Below are 20880 nucleotides of genomic sequence, written 5' to 3' on the forward strand. Positions count from 1 at the left end.
GAAAGACCTATGCTAATGCTCGAGTTTAATAGGCTGCTCTAATTACATCTAAGTCAGCCAAGGCCTTTGATGATGACAGTTACTGCTGTCAACCTTTCTGTGTCTTCTACCAGACTATCATGTGGATGTGTGTGTGGGTTGGTAGAGAAAATGGATGACATCGTCATCCGATAATGTCTGATGTTGACTGTCGCAGACATTATTTTTGTAAGCATCCAGCTTAACAGCCATGAAGGACATGCCCAAAAGAATTATCAGTAGCCAGCTAAATATACATTTGTTTAAGATATTTGAAATGAATAAGCATCCATTTGCCACAGCAGTGTGTACATTTACTGGATGGGTGATTATTAGCTATGAGACCCGTAGATTCCATCGTATGCAAATTATATCGGTGCACCTTTGCGGTGTATGGTATTCATAACTCAGTCGGGCTCACGATAATTCTAGAGCGGAAAGTATAACTGCTGCGGTTGTGAAAATTGAATATTATCGCATTGACAATACCATAAGACGCCAACTTTGCTATGTTACGGTTTCCCCTTAAAAACCGTTCTTGTTATGTGTGTGTCAGAACATAGCTGGAGAAGCCATTTACATATAAGCTATTAAATTATCTTGGCAGATTGTGGTAAGACACTCAATTCATATGTCTATGATAGTTGCTCAAATGTTGCCTGGGGTTGTGGTGCAGCTAGTCAGTAGCTAAGGAAGAGTGGTTTACTTGCCTTTCCTCCACATACCTATACCAGGTTCTTCTTAGATGTGTCGTGATTAAAATTTGCATAATATTTTTTGTCGTTTCTTTTAATTGAGTTGAGCTGCGCTATTTATAAGTAATTTCCATAATAAATGTGGACACATGAATAAGTGCGTAACATTAGTTCCATGGTTTGTAGGTACTTTTTGCCCGCAGCCTTCTTATTTTTTACCAAGTTTAATTTTTGAGTAGTCAAGTTTGGTTAAAGACCAATATAATATAGGTCAGCTTTATTACAGCATGTAAACCAGGACCATATCAGCTGCAATCGAAAGGATTTCGTATGTCGATGGAGAGATTGCTGTAGGGAAGGAAAACCTTTCAAAGCCCAGTATATGCTAGTTGTACATATGAGAAGACATACAGGCGAAAAGCCTCACAAGTGTCAGGTGCGGTATCACATAGTAACCCTGTCTCTACCCTCTAGTGTCAGGTGTGGTATCACATAGTAACCCTGTCTCTACCCTCTAGTGTCAGGTGTGGTATCACATAGTAACCCTGTCTCTACCCTCTAGTTTCTTTTCATCATTATTTTATTACCTCAAGTGAGGTAAGGCTGAAGTATCTGGTCTTCACCCTGCAAGAAAAATCTTGATTCTTCTGTCTTTGTGTTAGTGATTCTTATACCACATCTGCTATTGATTTCATTTCCAATCTGTTGATGCTTTTCTTTGTATTTTATTGGCAATTTCTCCAAATTAGTTTATAGCTTATCGTCTGGATTTGTTAATTGTGATTATTAGCCACAAGATGACACTCCTTGTGACACGAAAGACTTGAAGACACACCAGAATTGCGTATATCAATGAGAATGCTATGTGAAAGGATAATTTTTCTGGAACACCTTTAGTGTATGTTTGACATCTGGTGCACACCAGAACAGGTCAACTCCTAATGAGCCAGTTACATGAAAAAAGTGGCGTGGGTCACTGCTCTTTTGGTTATAAGGCAGTTTCGTTGCAGACCACATACCGCTTTTCATTCATGATCTTGATCAATTTCTGGTATCCAAAAGAATTGATAAAAAATATCCGGCACTATCTTATTGCAATAAAAACAGGATAAGGCTACGTTATTGTGATAAAAACAATCTAAGGCTATGTTATTGTGATAAAAACAAGTTAGGCTATGTTATTGTAATAAAAACAAGCAAAGTTTAAATGAATTGCAATCCTTAACATTTACTTTAAGAATAGTTCTAGCATTCCTATGGCTACTTAAAATTTAATGGTGTCTTCCCCATGTAGCATTTCCTGATTTGTGGCTCAGCTAGGCGTCTACTAGTTAGTTGCATGCATCCATGTTTTTCATTGAACGATGGTAACTTTTACACACATGCGTGTGTTAATAAATTATGGTAAACGATTGTGCTCTCTGCAGGGTTTTCATGGCTGCAATAAGGCATATTCAAGGCTAGAGAATCTCAAGACACACATGAGGTCACATACAGGAGAGAGGCCATACCTCTGCGAATACCCTGGTTGTCAGAAAGCCTTCAGCAATGCCTCTGACAGAGCTAAACACCAGAATCGAACGCATTCAAATGATGTATGTCAGTACAATTATCATTACCTTATGATGCCTCATTCAAAATGCAAGTCGGTTTTGATACTTTTTTGGTCTTCCAATCCAGCCTTAAAACTAACTCGATTCAGATTTTCCGTGTTGTTTGGTTGATAGTTTGGTTATTACAGAAAACTTAAACAGAATTAAAGTTGAATTACTTGTTAGAAATTTAAAAAGGAAAAATTATTTTCATTTATTAATGCTAGTAAATATATGAATTACATTGCATTTTAGCTCATGATTGGTTTTAGTAACTTTTATCACTATAAATGAGAGATGTGACATGCTTCATTTACATCCCAACTACAAAGACAAATACACCGAATTTATCAGCTATATTTACCACAGCTGAATAAAAGTAATTTGCCAATGTCAGATATTTACATCTGAGTGGTAAAAACTTGTTGTTTATTTTACTTATTAGTATTGTTACACTAGGATACCGCTCCTGTTTGCAAAAAGTATCAGAAGTGTTAGTTTGTTGCGAAGCTGTAGTTTATACTACTACTGTCTACACACATTTGTTCAAAAGATCTTTATTACAAATAAATAAAGATCTTTGGAATAAATAAAAACAAAAGCTGCGCCCGAGGTGGGGCTCGAACCCACGACCCTGGGATTAAGAGTCCCATGCTCTACCGACTGAGCTACCCGGGCATGCGCTGTTAACGGTGCTAATAACCCCCATTATGTTCTTGACCAGTAAAACTAGCTAGCGCGTCTAGTTAGCAAGCCTTTATTTGCCGTTTCTTTGCTAATGTCTTGATCGATAAACTGTCGTGTTCAAAATGGGAAAAAAATGCCGGGCTCACCCATTCAAGAATGCAAACTGTTTAAGTATCGTACAAACAACCACATGTGAGCAATGTGTTCTATGTTGCTGATATAAATTCGCTCAATAAATTCACTCTTATTTTTTTAGCTGTGTAAGTATGGATTGTGGCTCAAGTTGCTTGGATCAGTCCTCTGTATATATATATATATCGGTCCATGTATGTCGGTCCATGTATATAGTCATTATATATGTATACAATGGCTTCTGTTTCTAAGCAATATTAGCAATATCTTCTAGTTTTGTAAATATATATACACTCTAATGCCAGAAACTGTGCTGGTCATCATGTATAGAAGCTGCATTTACATGCTCAAAACTGAGTTTTCAGCATTACTTGAGGTAGCAATGTCTTATTTATTGTATGATTTGATCCAAATGTTAGTTAAATTAGTTTCATCTTACAAAAATGACTGTTACCCCCTCCTCCACAATCAGTCCGTTAAGTTGTTTCTGTTAGTTGTATGTGTTTAAACCCAAGACCTTTTCTGTGTATGCTGTTGAACAAACTTCTTGTAAAAGATTATATTCTGCAGCCCTTTACTTTAATAACTAAAATGGGTAACGGTGCATCTTAGGTCGGTACAACGCATGCGCAACACACATACAAGGCTCTTGCAACCCACAAACATTGCGGATACAACGCGCATACACTATCGTCACAACGGTCAATAGAAAATAAATAGAATACTTTGTGTATTGTTTTAGACCTGTTTTATTAACAAATTATAAATATAAATAGAATATTGAATAATTAAATAATATTATTATTACACATTAATATTATCAATAAATTACAACGCGCATACAACGCGCATGCGTTGTATGCGCGTTGTACCGACCTAAAATGCACCGTTACCCTAAAATTTATTAGCTATTTTTATTTTAGATTTCACATACATCTGGTATTGTATCTTTGATAGAATTTCTATTAAGGAAAGAGGAATACATTTTGTCTTATTTTTATTTTGTTTCGCATATATACTTGGCATGTGACAGATGTAACAGAATGCGTAGATTTCTTTTTAAGATTTGATATTAAAATGAGAGGTAACTTGGTTACCACTGGTTATCATTGGTTGTCACAATGACTATAGTTTAATGATGCTGTCTAGAATCCTATAGATGAACAGTGTTTTAACATTTTTGTTCGGTAATCTGCTCGCACTAGAAAATTTCCCAAAATAATCACTTTCTGATTGGTTAGTAGGAGCTAATCTGTAGAAAGCAATTAGAAGTGTACACATCCCAGCCAATATACACATGGTGTTATTGTAAACTGGACCGGCTGATCATTCGGATAAATTTTTGATTATCGATCAAATACTTGTCGAATAATTTCTCACAATTTAGTTTACTTGTGTTCAATTCTTTAATAATTGTTCTGTTACAATAGCTAATCAGAAAAGATTCCGACACCCAGAAAATATGGTTTCACTCTTTTTCTGCACTCCTATTTTTGATCTCAGAGATTTTGTACAAAGTGACCCAAAGCTTGTAAGATCTTTGCTATCTCAAGTAACTGTAGTCTACTTTTTTGAATACCGCAGAGCAATTAAATTGCAAGTAATCTTTAACAAAATTTTTTTCTAAAGGACGAGTAATATCATAACATGAAAGCTTACAAAAAATTGCTTTAAAGCTTGGGGTTAATAAGTTACTTTAGCACTGTAGTTAAGAAAGAACTATTATGATTTGTTTTTATAAACTTTATATTATGGCTTTTCGTGTTCGCTTTATGAATATAAACGCAAATCTACAAACATTTAGTTTGTTTGAAATGTTGGAATCTTTTTTGATTGTTATTAATGCAAGGCTGTCGTCTCTAGACCGTTTCACACCATTCACATAGACAACTTCAAATATCCATGTAAGACTCGTAACTGGGTAAGCTGAAAAGTTTAAGCAAATATATACAAGAAACTGTGAGACTAGATAAATTCATATCAGCGGTGGAGGGAGTCATAGCTTTATTGTCCTATCACCATGTTTCTGGACATCGATCGGTTAAACATTCAAGTCCTCGCCATCGGAATTAGTCATAAATTGTTGCTTAAAGCCACATGCTTTTATAACCAATAAAAGGAAAGGAGAGTAAGACGAAGTGTATCAAGCTTATTTCTGGCCAATGTAATTGTTTACCGTAAAACTTCTAATTGAACGCCATGGCATTCTATTTTTCAACATTTCCTCTATAGTGGCGGTCAATTGGAGGGCGGGTGCAAGCAGGTTGCGGACTATTTTTCAAATGACTCGTCAGAATTTTGGGAAGATAAATTTTGCCCTATTACGGGCGATGCCAATGTCGCCTGTGTTTTGCTCTCTTTTTTGGTGGGGCGATATTAAACCTTTTGGATGCAATAAATCTGCTAACTTACCTCTAACTTGTTAAAGATCTCTTAATAAATGTGTACCGAGAAACTGAAAAAAGTTATTGGCTAGTGCAATCAGTTTTTTGATCATGGCGAATGTTTTATTATCTTGGAGTTACAATAAAAACTAGTTGTACTTAAATTATACCTAGAATCCAAGGGTTATGTCTACAAACAACATAGATCCTACTTGTTAAACCATGGAAACAATGTGCGATCTGTGTATAGTAAAATTTTGTAACCTGTTGTGATTGCGGGAGTTCCTTTACACTAGTTCATTCTACATGCCTGTGGGTATATTTGTTGGGATGCCACCATCAACCTGAGGTATTGTTTGGTACCTTCCTTATAGGTTTTATTAGTGATCAGTTGATATATTTTTCGAGATAAAAAACTATCCGGACAAATAGTGTGGTGTGTTATTTATGTACAAATGTTTTGAGTTGTCAGCATTCCATTTTCACTATGTGAGCTGTTTTATTTTTTGTTAGAAACCTTATGCCTGTGAAATAGATGGCTGTAGTAAACGGTACACCGACCCAAGCTCTTTACGAAAACATGTCAAAACAGTCCACGGAGCAGAGTTTTATGCGCGGAAAAAGCACAAAGGCCTTGACACCCCAGGTTGTCGTGATAACACCATCAGGAAGGTAAAGTCTGAAAGCCAAAGTATGGACAAGAATTCCGTGGAAGGCTGTCTTACAGTAACTGGGTTTGCTTCCAATGATCGCCATAATCACCAGGTACTATCAAATGACGTTCTTGTGCGATGTCGTTTACACCCTGCTCATTAATCCGTTGGGTCTAATTATAAATATTAGCCGAGCCTAGCCATCGATTTAGTTATAATGCCGATAGTGTCCATGTGCCTCGATAGCGCAGTAGGCAGCGCGTCAGTCTCATAATCTGAAGGTCGTGAGTTCGATCCTCACTCGGGGCATAGTTTTTCAATTGTCTTTTCTGGTTGTAAATTAACTTTTTATTCATATTTGGCTTAAACGTACGATGTATTTGGCTTCCATGTTTTGGGAAAGTTCTCTGTTATTTGTAACCTTTTTAGACAGTTAGCTGCAGTTTCACCACAATCTCTAAGTGCCTTACAATAAATGCATTATGTTTTAAATGACCAATGGAGTGCTGCAACTTCTTGGTATAACATATTAGGGTTTTCATGTTCAAGTTAATAGTATGTTAGATATGTTTTTGTAGACTTATGGGACCCTTTTATGACTATTCATTGACAATGACAGATATAACACATGATAGATGTAGTAAATATATTTCATGGCATAAGATGTATTGTCACAATGTTTGTAACAAGATGGGTTGGGTACTCCCAATAAAAACAGGTATGCATGCTACACAGCAATTTATATTATATTAGAAATAGAATTGACTTATGTTGTATTTTGTTATCTGTACAATAATGGCAATGACCCCTTCAAATTTTAGGCAATCATTATTGTAGTAGTACTATTGGCATACACTGAATCGAAAAATTCTAATCTGCTACTAAATACACTTGATCATCTTCAAAATGAGAGCTTACTCCTTTTGCACAGAATGATATTCACGTGCTAGAAAACAAGCTGATTATAATGGTTATAATGGCTATCGTGGCTATTAATTTTAGTTATTACAACACTTCCATTTGCACTCGCATTAGATTTTACACGCAATGTAATGGCATGTTTCTGGTTTCATTTCAGGTGTTAGTTGACATAGAACATATTCTCTCAATAACTCATAGCTTTCTATGAAATTCGTTTTCATAGTTATTAGAAACAAATGTGCTATTGATACAATAAATTCATTGATAGGTACCAAATAAAACATGTTAATATCGCTTTTAATTCATCGCATGCCTTGATTACAATGGTTCTATCTCGCAAACCCTGTTGCCTAAAAGAAAAGAAATATGCCATTGTTTTGTGATATAATAATTGTATGTAAACTAAGAAAGTAATTTAGGCAAAATAAAAAACTTATTGGGAATTTTTAGCGGAAAAAGCTACATGCACACTCTAGGAATTACATTAATTGTACAAGGCTACAATTCTACAAGTTGATCTTGTTCGCCTTGCATGTACATTTATAGTTGTAAAGTTTCTCCGGCGTATTTAATATCATACTCTTCTGTTTCCTTTTTATTGGGCTCATCTTGTTAATTTACAAGGTTTATTTGGCTCAGGACACTGGATCAATAGTGACCAATGAACAGGGCTCTCCTCAAAGTGACATTGATGTTGGTATCAACATATTGGCAGCAAGTCCGTTGGGTGCAATGCAGGAGACCATCGCAGAAGAGAGTAATGACTCTGACCAGCGAAATGTGAGTCTTTTTGTCTCATTGTGGCAGTAATTAAACAGTTCTTTAAGTTGGTACAATTTAATGACTCACTGTGTAGATTATGGTTTATTATTTCATGTCTTTTGCTTTTATGTTCATGGCACTTTGCTTCAAAAAAAAATAAATTGTTCATATTTCCAATGACATAGGCATCAACACAATTACATTTAAGATTTTTAACCAACTCATGCTGAAATATTTTTTATAAAAAAAACCTGTTCACAACATATTTGCATTCATAAATACCATTCTATAGATTTGAGCATTGTTTTCTACCTTGCAGTAAGGTTTAGAATTAAGAGCTACAACGATCAAAACAGGAAGTCAGATTAGCAACAATTTTTTGTAGCTAGCACTAGGCAAAGGGTTATGAATTGTTAAGAGTGTACTTATTTTGATATTGAGCTGATATGCCTATACTTTGCTCGATCATTGCTTTCAATAAAAAAAAATTGTTTTGATTCCTTCAAAAATAACTTAGATAATATATTTGTTTGCTGTATCAAAAATGAATTGCAAAGTTTTTCACATTTTTATCTTTGGCTGTTTCACATTCACCAATCAAAGAAGCTCATGAAATTGTGCGTCGATTGTTCATACAATTTTTTTTTCTTATCTTTACAAATCCATAATTTTTTTGTGTCGATTTTTTGTGAGAAGGAAATTTTCTGAACTGAATCAACCCATGAATTAAATGTAATAGCCATGATTAGCTGCTTTGCAACGTTGTAACCACATCGGCCTGCAACAATACCGGCCATGAAAAAGAAAAGTTTTTATATTACAGGCACATCACCTTTTTATTCTTTTGCAACCGTTGTTGGCTCTCTCAAATCCACAATATTAGCGAGATGGCAAATAGAAATATTACATGCGGTCAGGCCTTTACGAGGACCTTGGTTGGTCATAATGGCTAACAAGATACCAATGCTATGCAAATGTCTGGGAAAAACTGGAGCTAAGCTTCTCATAATTTACGAGAGAAGTGACTTTGTCTAATAGTTTTGGGATTGTCAGCTATGCCTTTACAGCTAGCAAACCTGATTTATGTTTTTTATGATCCTGGGTGAGAGCTTGTCAACTGCTTATGTCTCCATGTTGGTACATTAGTGCTAAGTAAGCGATAAAAGGCAACATTGTTCGATGGCCTGTTTGTTACACAGGAGGGAGGCCAGAGCATGTTCATTTCAAGATCCACTCATTGTGTCAACTCTAGGAACTATAAGACGAAGCTCACGAGCAAATCAACAGCTGTAACATCTCTTCCGTCCATACCTAATGTCTTCATAGGTGAGCTCAATTCTAATGACCCATCACGGCTGGACACTGTTGATTATGCACTCTAGACTAGATTAATACTGTTGGAGGCAGTTGTCCTTAGTTGTCAAAAATGTTTTTATATATTTGCACATTCAAAATAATCCATATTTTGGCAACTCATAGAGCTAATTCATATGTATTATTACACAGTAATACAAAACTTTTCTTATATAGCTTTTATATCTCCATGCCAAACACTTTCTACTCAGGTGATCAGAAGACCAAAGTGAAGACTAAAGATCTCACCGGTAGGAATTCCACACTGTTACCTCAAAGACAGCTACCAGAAATCATTGGTAAGAAATATGTCAGCGTGTATCTCCTTAGACTATTCACGCAGTGCAATTACACTTGTGAAACTATTTGACAGTGGTAGGATGAAAGGGGGAGATTATTGATTGGTATTTGAATTCAATCGATCGATGAGTTATGAGTTGTGCCTGTCGGAGCTCAAGTACTTGTCAGTCGGTGGTGTGAGCTGATCTGTGGTAGGTCAACTGTCTTTCGTGTGCATTTGCCTATGAAGATGGCTATTCTGATAAGTATAATCAAGTTACGTTTGATTAAGGTTGGAGTGCTGAAATCTTTGAAGTTTGCAGTTGTGTCACCCTATGGCGTTTGATCGCAGCTTTATCTGGCAGCCTCTCAAAGTAAGCTCAGGAAGGGAAGAGGCATTCCTAGATTGCAATGTCTTTGGGAAATATTGGGATAGATTTTGCGAGGCATGTTTTACTTCTGATGAAATTTTTATATCTTACAGAACCGTCGCGAAAAGCCTTTGGTGCTCCGCGTCGTGATAGCAACACGAGTACCCTGAGCTCATACATGAGCAGTTTGAGGTCGAGCAGGAGGTCTAGCGAGACTTCTCAGCTTTCCGCCAGGCTCAGTATTATGAACTCTCCCTATGAGTACGACATTGCTGGCAATCTGCCTGATCGTGCTAGTAGAGAGGTATGAGTACTTTCTATGCCTCTTAGCAGCATGCACTACAGTGATCCCTTACTGCTTTACGCTTCACTTTTTGCCCCCTCAGCAAACTGGGGATATTTCAATAGCCACATTTCTGTTGAGTGTGACCAAGAAGAAAGCCTGGGTTAATCTAAATTTGACAACTATTCAAACAATTAGAAAGAAAAGCAAGTTATTAGCCTTAGATTGAAAACAAGCTTTGTCGGACTATCTTGTTGGTTTTCAAAGATTACTTGGTTGAAGGTCATTCATAAAAAAAATATTTTGTCTGTATCATCCTCCTGCAGCATTTTCTTTACCATTTGAGAAGATTAGAATGCAAGCCAGGTGATATGTTATTTTTAGGTAAAGCAACTCCGTGAATCAAATGTTTTAAAGATAGGCTGCAGTTTTTCACACAAACAGGCGCATAATCTGTGTATATACACAATGGCTAAACTAATGTATGTAAAATGGAGTGGTGGTGGCTCTACTTCACGATTGTTTATTTATGATGCTCAGCGCTGGATACTGTTAAGTGCTGTAAGTGATCACTGTACTAGCCACATAGCACTCGCTACATTATGCACTGCACATCTCTTGCTTACCACTCACTATAAGTGATATGTATTATATTTCTTTGGAATCTTGTTTCTGTGATTTAGCAACCTCACAACTGGTTGGTTATAAGCATTACATTTTTTTTATAATCCACTAAGGTTGAGGGTCTTCAATCTAGAAACCTAAGCCTTAAATGGCTACTCATATACCAGCAGTCTCTCACTGTTTATCGTCAGATTCTCAGCAATTTTGACACCATATGTCTGTTTTTAAGCTCGCGCTAAAAGATTGAAAAAATTTCATGTCAGTTTTAACCTATAAATCTTAAATATTTGCATATCTTTTCTTTGTGCTATTTTTAGTTTTGGCTAATCTTTTTTTCTTTGAAAAGTAATCTTTTACTATTTCATGTTTAACTTTCGGATGCCAAGCAAAGTGTATTTTTGTATATATGTTGTGTTTATTACACAAACAATCAAAAGTCATGGTTATTTTGGATTGCACAGTTTATGTAATTAACATGTTTGACTTTACAACCCACAGTTGAATCAGTAAGTTTGGTAATTGGAGTTGTCTGCTCAGAAGCTGTGTTTGGTTACTGGGCTGTCCCACTGGAGATATTGAAGAGTACGACTCTAATAGTCGTGGCTACCGCATCCCTTGTCTCAGTGTTACTAACAGCATCATTTACGTTTCTGGCCCAGTTGATGCTAGACCAACTGTCTGAACTGATGTGTCTAAAGTGGGAAAGGAGATAGCCAGGTCTCTAATGGTTTCTAACATTTCTGCTGCATGATGGCTTTTTTGTTTTCTGTTTATTCTGCCTCTTTTCCGCTCTAATTCAGCAGCTTGCTGCCCTTTTATTGACCCTTCAAAGCTACTGGCAAGGCCTAGTGATGGTATACATGGTGCACTGTGCATGTGTCATCTCTTAATATAATGCATTCTGATAGATTCAATGCTGTTGCTTCATATAATCATTTAAGTCATTTTTTAATTTGCTAATGATCATATTCAGTGTCCAAAATGCATTGACTGCCGAAGTGAAATGTGAACCGGATGATTGTGTTATTATAGCTAAACAGCGTAACAGACCAAATGGAAAAGGCTAGACTTGGTAGTCAGCCTAACCTCTGCGTTCAATCGCAATCTATGCACTTGTTAAGTCCTGCCACTCGACATGATGGGTTGAGACGAGACTATAGGAAAGCACGATTAAACGATGGTTGGCGTACAGCGACACCAGCCCATACGCCTCTTCCCCATGAGTATCCCCAGCAAGAGAGACGCAGGGCATCTGATCCTGTCAGATGTGTGGATCCCAACTTTTCCGAATTAAAAAAGCTTCAACAAAGGTATTTATTTAGTTAGCAATTTAGTTACAATAATTACTAACTAGCATGTCTCACCCATTACATTATGACAACCGTAAAGGTATAGATAGATACTAACTTTATTTGCACCAGTCCATGCCGTTTAAAGCAAATTAGACCTTCAGACAAAAAGCAAAAACAATGCCAATAAATGGTTTACATTCAACTAAACTTTTGCACTGAATCACTACTAGCATATGTACAAAAACTATAAACTTCACAAGAATCGTACCAAACTATAAAAGTCCCAATCATTTCAAGCGTCATCAAAAAATCTACCGCCAGTCATCTTGTCAATTGTATAACGACCACCCCCATGAATTCCAAAGAACTTGTTTTTAACTCTTTCGCTACCGTAAGCCGATGTATCGGCTTTCGCGCTAATATAAGTACAGACCATAAGCCGATGTATCGGCTTATCAATAGGGTTGCACTTTTCTTTTCACTAGGAAGCCCATACATTAGCTAGAATAATCAAATTTTGTTCCCAATGAAACAACCTTGTTGCTAACCAATAAAACATCTTTTGACTCAGCAATTCAATTTCTAATTAATTTTCAAATTGGGAAAACAAAATCATTATTGTCACGGCAATAAGAAACACACCGCATTCAATCAACACAAAGGTGTCGGAAATTTTGCGAGAGTTGGTTTCACAAAACAATTTTATACTTATCTTGTAAAGAATTTTGTTCTGAATAAGGTGCATTTGACAGTAAAACGATATCTGTTTCGATTCTCGAGATATTGCTTAAATACGACCGGTATATCGATTTTTCAAAAATCTGTTTAAAATAATTCAGCCAGAATATTCCTTCGGTCAGAATTTAATCTGGTAGTGAAAGAGTTAAACTGCTTGGTAATTCGCACAAATAATTTTTATTTATTAACTCACATTGTGTTATACTGTGTTATGTTAGGGTTAAAAACATTCCAAATAGTGCTATACTTGCTCTGTTGTTGTTCTAGGTTTTACAGTCTGAATGCTATGAAACCCTTGCCGCTGCCTAACAGCATGAAATCACTTAGCGAGAAAAATACCAGTCAGGAAATGTTTGAAGTCGCTGACGACTCCTTCTATACTACTGGTAAGTCTACAGTTCATTTAGATAGCAAAATTAATTGATTCTAATATTAATTGAATTTAAGGCTTGTTCAAGAAGAATTTTTAAAATAAAATGCAGTGTCATGAAATTTAACACTTACCTTCAGCTCATAGACTTCATTACGTGATTTCATTGGTGTGTTGAAAGTGTGTATATATACCTTGACTTTTCAGAATACTCTGGAAATTAAAGTCTATTGTCTGTCTCTTGAATGTTTTTGCTAGAGTCTGTGTATCGGGTCACCACCGAGTCTATGCATGGACGATGTCAGCAGAGATGTTATCACATCCGATATCTTAGATAGCGCAACCTATCTACACTGTATCTTAGATAGAGCAACCTATCTACACTGTATCTTAGATAGCGCAACCTATCTACACTGTATCTTAGATAGATAGGTTTTATTTAACAGTAATTTATTTAAATACTCAGTAAAAGAATAAAAATTGAAGCCCTTTTGGTCTATTCGTAAGCGTTTGCGGACAGTTTCAATAAGCAACCTATTGCTAACATTGGCTCTCATATTTGTTGACGTTTTATGCCCCGTGTTGCTTTAAGTATTTCAAATCACGAATCTTAAATTTATGGGTAAATGAGTAGTTGTGCGATGAGCTATGTATTTTTTATTGCCACACTATCAGTAAAAATGTTAAAACTGCAGTAGCTTTGGTAGGTTAGTTTTTAACAGAACAGAGTTAGACGTATTGCATTGTTAATAAATTGAGCCGTATTATGTTTGCAGCTGATTAAAAAGAACGAAGATACTTGCAGCTGTACATTAATAGCACATATGTGACTGACAATTGATCTGTCTCAGTGCTAAAAGCTTTGGAAAACAAGTTTGGGCTGGCTTGTTAAAAAGTGTTTGCGTTGTGCACATTTAAATTCCTGTTCGAGTATTCACAGCCGAATAGTATTACATAGGTTATAATGCAAGCAATGGAGACATGGAGGCTGGTTTGAATGTAAAGATGATTGAAGACAATGATGATGTCATTATCCCTGATGACATGAAGCAGTTTTTACGACAGCGTCAAGCTGAACAGCGACAGCAAAAATTTCAACAGCAAAGAGGTACAAGTAGAACAGTGGAGGACTGGGTACAAAATACCAACAGTATAAACCAACACACGAGTCCTATCTACCCATCTAACAGGCAGTGAGTGGCCTCATAGTCATAAATTATCTCTTTTTAACTTTATCTCTTTTAAAAAAGGTTTTACATCAAATCGCAACAATTCAAGTGCAATGTTTTTCAAACACTCAACAAAATCAAACTTAACAAGGAGAGCATGTTCACTGTTAAGGAGTGGTCACACGAGCACCGAACCGAACTAAGTGACGCAAAACGACGTTGCTCTCAGCTGTAAAAAGTTCGGCCGAAGACATTTCTAGCCGAAATGAACCATTTCTGTACTGCTCGAAATTTCGTGGCCGAACCCTTGCTCTTATTGGCTGGTTAAAATTCTAGAATTCTAGTGAGCACGCGTCACATTTCTCCTTACGTGCGTGTAAGCAAAGTAAAAGGAAATGGGACAATACTTTTATTTCGTTAAATAAACAACATGAAGCAATTTACGACAAAGTTCACCCAGACTTGTGATTGTGTTGCATAAATGTAAGATGTTGCACTTAAGTTTTGCATAAATGTAAGGGAATGGTTGTGATTTTCTTTCATGTAGAATATAAGTAATGTGTCATATTCATCCTGATGAAGTATCGTTGACTGATTTATGTAAAACCACAGTACTATGATAAAGACTGTTTTTGTTTGTTATGTACTCAGCATAGAAAAACATTCATATGTTAATAAAAAATATAATTATGTTGTTGGTTGGCAAAATCTTTGTATCGAGTGATTTATTTTGAGCAGCTGAACGATCTTCTGATAAATCTGCTGTGTAATTATAATTTATAATTGTTCCTCAAAGTTTTTTGTTTACAATAGAAATATTTAACTCAAATACATAACAACTACTAATGAAACCGTGTCCTGTCTCTATACGTATGGTATCTAGGAAGCGAAGTGACTTCGGATGCCGTGTGACATGTGTCACGAACCGAACCAGCCTCCGAACCGAACCAATCCTACGTCAGTTCGGTGCTCAGCTGACCACGCCTTTAATCAGCTACAATTCAACGCAACAAAAGTTGAGAGCTAGTGTCTAATAGCCCGTAATCCTTGATTTGCTTATAAGATCACGTGTTTGACAGCACACATTGAACAACCGCTTCATAGAGCATAAATGTCTCTGCATGAAGCACGCATAGCTGTTCCACACAAATACATGTAGGCTCCCTACTATTATGTTAGACTCTCCTATGACTACCAAACCCCGGGAGCCTATGCTGAGCCACTACAGCCTAAGATTCCCTATGACGCTGCACATGTCGGCTGCAACCATACAGGATATAGCAATGTAAGTACAGTATGGTTGTGCTAAATTTTTCATGAAGTTCACTTGGATATATACAGTACACGCTCTTACAAGTAAATAATCCGTTCCGGCCACGTTTATTTTATAGGGATTTTACGTTATACGAACAGTAAAATACATGTAAATTGCCTAATCCTTTCCAAGATTTTCCAAACTCACCCTTTTGACCTTTCAAAAAAGGAAAAAAGTAGACTTAACATTTTTAATTTATTGGCTGTATCATAACTGTAGTATTATTGGTTTGTATCGACAACTTTTTTCCTTTTTTTATCACTTTCACTTGGTCTATGGTCCTTGATTGCGGTAATTTACCATGAGATAAGTATTCTCTCATTCTCTGAGGTGAGCATCTTGTATTGTATTGTACCAGCTCTTAAGATGCAGGGGCCTACTGTATCAGTAGGCCCCTAAATGTCTGAGGGACTGCCAGGAGTGTCTGAGGCCTAGTGGGCCCACTAGGCCTCGGACACTCCTGAACCGCTAATCTGAAAAACTTCAATATGATGTAACGCTAGTATTGCTAGTTACACCTACTCAACAAACCAGCACTTTCTTTTATTGCCGTTCCTTCTCTGCTGTTCTCAAATTGTCCTTATCCTTGTAATAATCCTTGTGACGCCTACGCTAAGGAATGTGTGCTAAGGAATGTGTGCAACGTAGGCATAAGAATAGCTGTAATTACAAAAGATGGCTTGGCTTTGCTCTCTTTCTCCATTCTAGTACTGTTGATGCGTGTGTTATATACTATTAAATTCTATGGTTTGTTATACAAGCTCCACATAGTTTCGCTCATCCCGCTAGTTGAAATGGTAAGTTCCTGAGGGTCTATACCCGCAGGTCATTCGCATTCAAGTATGATTATGGCTAGAGACTGCATATATAAGTTGTCACATATTGCTCACTACCAAAGCAAGGCAACTAATTCTAAAATATCTTCTCTGCACACGGCATGTTTGTTTCAAATTAACTCAATGGTGGTGTCATGCAACTTGGGTGGAATATTGCATGTTCATGCTGCAAGTATATGCAACTAGACTTGAACAAGTCAGGGGTAATCCATCTTAACATATGGCCCCAAGCAAATACAGCATAGTGCAGTCAAACCTTGGTTTTAGTCTATACCAGCCTATACTATATTCATACCTCCTGATTTAAATTCCAGAAATGAACTTGTTTGCCAATTCTATGGTATCTCAATTCAAATTTCCTATATAAAACAACTGAAGACAAATTGATCCATTCCTACCCTAAAAATCTACATAAAAACAGGATATTGCAATGAAAAAACATGTTTTTAGTTGTTCTAATTCACCACCTACATTATTAAAGTAACAAATATCTACCTAGCAGTTATGAATTGTAATGAAGAGGAACACTATTATTGACAGTACTGTATGGAGTTCCTACCTTCGAGACAGACCAAAGCTGCTGATGGCGGTGTAAAAAATACTTGGTGTCAACACATTCAGTACGCTACACTTTTGTGACGCATTGTAACATGAACTTCAAGTACAAGTTAAATAATTAAAGCTTCCTATGCACTAGTGTTGGGCCGGTATCTAATTTAGTGCCGGATCGGATATCCTTGCACATTTTATCGGTTTTTCCGGTATCGGTATTCTCGGTATTTACCATCTTCGGTATCCTTTGCCAACTAAGAAAGTTCGGTATTGTCGGTACTATTGTTCGGTATGTGGTTATCAGTGTGTCTTTAAATGGTTTAAGCTTTAAATCATAACTGTCTCGAACAATTTTTATCGTTGTGCAAAGAGTAGCCTGTGCAAAAAAACATTCTTTAGTCAGCAGTATATTGTTACGGCAAAGAGACTCCTTGTTTTAGAAAGCCGAAAAGAAAGACGGAAATATAATTTTTATGATAGATGTTTTTATTGTTTATTTTATTAAAAAATATAGTTATTGATACAAACGTTATGTATAATAAAGAACAGATAGATAATGGCAATGGGCTCTCTTTGTTAAATATACTGAAACAGTTTAAAAAAATCTTACTATCACATATTGTAATCAGGTAATGTAATCACATAATTATACGCAGTCCAATTAGAGTCCAGTCCCGTTAGAGTCTTTATACGTCCTCTCATCTGTGTAGAACTCCCAAACCTTCGAAGGCTGGTGGCATTATAAATGTAACGTAATACAATAGTAGATAAAGTAAGCGTGGAAATTTTCGTTGAATTTGTTCGTCAATGCGTGCTGAGATTGGCATGTTCGTCGTGAAGCGTTTTAAAAATCTCTCCGGATATCCGTATAACCATATACCCGTAGGCTTTTACGGATAAATACCGATCATATCAAACCGGCCGCGGATACCTAGCTGACACCGAAAATGATTGGTTTCCTCGGATACCGAGAATCCCTCGGTATCGATAAGAGCGGATAACCCAATACCGGCCCAACATTACTATGCACACAGTTAATAATAAGTTTTAATCTTTGTCAAAAATTAATTCTAATTTTGTCTCCTTGCTAATTTTTATTGTCCTCCTCCGGCTTGGTTGTTTTGCTTCATATTTATACTCGCTTTCACCCTCGTTTTTGGTCAGCATTTGTAAATCCTTATGGATCCGACGAAAAAGATCGAGCGATACTGTTCTTGTAAGCAGCCTCACATTTACTCCACCATCTAGCGACCGCATTGAAAAAAATTTGCTCAGAATTTTCTTCATATCTCAAATTTCTCATATGTTGGCACACTCGTATGTGACAGAGGTATGACTATACAGCAGAAGCTCCTACAACGTAAATAATGTGTTGTGAGTGAATCGTTGAGCTAATGAGGGCAAATCTGAAGGCAAACAGGTTGAATGAAAATGGTGAAAATTTAATATGAAATGTTTTCATATTAAACTCATCCAACAGATATTGAGAATTAAGACTGAAATTTTCTCATTAGGTCTTTTGATAAATAATACACTATAGTTCTATGCGCGTAAAATGGCTTCCTCAGTGTTTCGTCCGCATCATAGACACTTAATATTTTAACTAAATAGTTCAGCCATACTGGTCTAGCTAAACATGACATACCAGGACACCTGTTCACCAAGTTCATGGGGCTTCAGTCATACGGAGTTGATATTAATAAAATATTGGAACGGAGACGTGCATCAGTATGTGCTGAATTATTTTGTAAACGAGTTTTTCAACTTTATTGAAAAACTTGTATAGAACCTACTGTCAACATAATTTGGTGTTTCGGCGACTCGGGGGAACACGCAATTCGGTTCGTAAGGCCCAACAAACACGATTTCGTAAACAAAAGATCACTGTAAATATACGCTTTGATATATACGCGAGTTAATGCTAGCCAAGCGTCGTAGCCTCTGTGGCCTAATGGATAAGGCATCTGCCTCCTAAGCAGGGGATTGCGGGTTCGAGTCCCGCCAGGGGTTAGATTTTTAATCTTCATTTTATATGTGTTGTATCCATCGTATGGTCCGTCACAGTACACTGCATTCCACTTATGTAGCAGAGCACCGATACTCATTACGGCAACGGACCGCCTTCCTGTTATACTCCCTGTCATTGCCGCTCTATATATCCTCAAGCCCACCTGTGTCACGAAGCCCTACCATTTGCTGGTTGTAACAATCACTATAGATATAATCAGACAAGACTGATGCCACCTCCAGACCCACTCGCAGACTGTCTTGCACCAGGGCGCAGTGCTTTGCCGGTGAGTGATTGATAATTGTATAAACTCCTTTATACATTGTGCTGATATAGACAGCCCGGCTGTTGCAAATGACAATCTTCACTATTTACGTTTAGTGATCCCATGTTATGTTATGGACGCGATAGCATACGCGCGATCAAGTGATTTCATTACGTATATTTTGTGCCAATTTTGGACTTTATGAGTGCTAAAGGTATTTATATTATGCCAAACCCTTAAGTCAAAACTCTGAAATATGTCTCAGCAATACTATTGCTCAAACCTGGTTCACATTGAGGCCTTTTTGATTGTATTGCTGTTTATATCTCCAGGACCACCTAGTTGAAGTACTAATTTAATAAATAAATTTTCCATATTGCAAAATTTATGCAGATGAAAGCCATCAAAAAACTTGTTTTTCAAAATCGTTCATTTGTTATAACAAAAATACTTACATTGTCTAGATGATGGTTGTAGCTTTTGAGGCTGAGTGGCCACAAACAGCATTATTTAATATACTCAGCTATTAAACTTAACGATGGAGACTTTGTCAGCTACTCACTCAAACCCAGCCTTTTCATACAAATTTTTGACATGATATAAATTTCAGCAGATATTGAATCAATATTGAAGGAAATTTCCACTGTGCAAAGTCAGATATTTCTAGAATCATAGCAGTTTTTTGATTCAGCGCATAATGTATACGGTTTTCCTTCCCTTGGTTGGGTTCAAAGTGGTCAAATACTATTAAATCTTGCTTCATAACTTTCACCTTGGTAAACTCACCTAAGATGAACCAACAAGGTATTAGAGAGCCATTTTTCAAATCTAACTGCATCTTCCAGGATTTGAACAGAATATACGATCCAGTGTTTTTTTTTGCTTTTTAGCGTTGAAAAATTTAGATGACTTGCTTCAGGAAACCTCGTATCTGTTTGTTCAGTGCTCGATACTAAAGTTGCACAAAATACTAGCCCACTGAGATGGAGTTAACTTCATATATTTGTGTCAACCTATCATGGCTAGTACCACGATAAGACAATTTCACAAAATGTGTCAATGTTAAATGTATCAACACCAATAAAAAAGCGTTAAAAATGCTTTGACATATGTGCGGTAATATAATTATTTTAGTTATATAGCACATATAAAAAGTATCTCTTCCTATAATGAAATGTAGCTCATAGGTGTTTCCTTTCTGCAACAGTGCTCTTGCCTTGAATGCATAATCACAATTTCAGATTAGTTTTTAAAATATTTTGTAAGCCGTTGCTTGAATTCTGTTTTAATATTCTGAAGACAAAAGGCAATCATGCTTATCATGCATGAACTGCAATCAATGTTACACATCAAGTTCTTAAAAGCTTCAAACAATGTATGTAAAAGGACCAGGTTGTGGATGGAACTTTTGAAAAGTTATTTAATTTTCAGAAGCAGGCCCGGCTCAAATGGCAACCTTAGAACTTTCATCCAATTTTGTAAATAATGCCATGCTTTGTCTGGTTAGAAAATCAAGAATCCATCTTCATATGCATTTAAGAGAATTGTCTTCTATGAACGCATTCATGGATTTTTTCATTA

General features: G+C 36.5%; 1 protein-coding gene and 3 non-coding genes across 4 annotated transcripts in view; 3 read left to right on the forward strand and 1 right to left on the reverse strand.

Moving 5' to 3' along the window:
• LOC137390696 (zinc finger protein GLI2-like) overlaps nucleotides 1–20880 on the forward strand; it is a 33003-nt gene that overhangs the window by 4321 nt on the left and 7802 nt on the right. Inside the window, exons 6-17 of the mRNA XM_068077019.1 lie at nucleotides 1000–1149; nucleotides 2141–2308; nucleotides 6022–6273; nucleotides 7722–7862; nucleotides 9044–9170; nucleotides 9410–9496; nucleotides 9961–10151; nucleotides 11787–12064; nucleotides 13052–13170; nucleotides 14113–14347; nucleotides 15503–15608; nucleotides 19114–19320. Of these exons, the coding sequence (XP_067933120.1) occupies nucleotides 1000–1149; nucleotides 2141–2308; nucleotides 6022–6273; nucleotides 7722–7862; nucleotides 9044–9170; nucleotides 9410–9496; nucleotides 9961–10151; nucleotides 11787–12064; nucleotides 13052–13170; nucleotides 14113–14347; nucleotides 15503–15608; nucleotides 19114–19320 (2061 nt within the window). The remainder of the gene's footprint in view (nucleotides 1–999; nucleotides 1150–2140; nucleotides 2309–6021; nucleotides 6274–7721; nucleotides 7863–9043; nucleotides 9171–9409; nucleotides 9497–9960; nucleotides 10152–11786; nucleotides 12065–13051; nucleotides 13171–14112; nucleotides 14348–15502; nucleotides 15609–19113; nucleotides 19321–20880) is intronic.
• On the reverse strand, nucleotides 2911–2983 carry Trnak-cuu (transfer RNA lysine (anticodon CUU)). The gene has a single exon. It is a non-coding gene; the product is annotated as a tRNA-Lys (tRNA).
• Nucleotides 6398–6470, forward strand: Trnam-cau (transfer RNA methionine (anticodon CAU)). The gene has a single exon. It is a non-coding gene; the product is annotated as a tRNA-Met (tRNA).
• Nucleotides 18964–19036, forward strand: Trnar-ccu (transfer RNA arginine (anticodon CCU)). The gene has a single exon. It is a non-coding gene; the product is annotated as a tRNA-Arg (tRNA).

The sequence above is a fragment of the Watersipora subatra genome, chromosome 3 (genome assembly GCF_963576615.1).
Source record: "Watersipora subatra chromosome 3, tzWatSuba1.1, whole genome shotgun sequence".
In the NCBI taxonomy this organism is placed as follows: Eukaryota; Metazoa; Bryozoa; class Gymnolaemata; order Cheilostomatida; family Watersiporidae; genus Watersipora; species Watersipora subatra.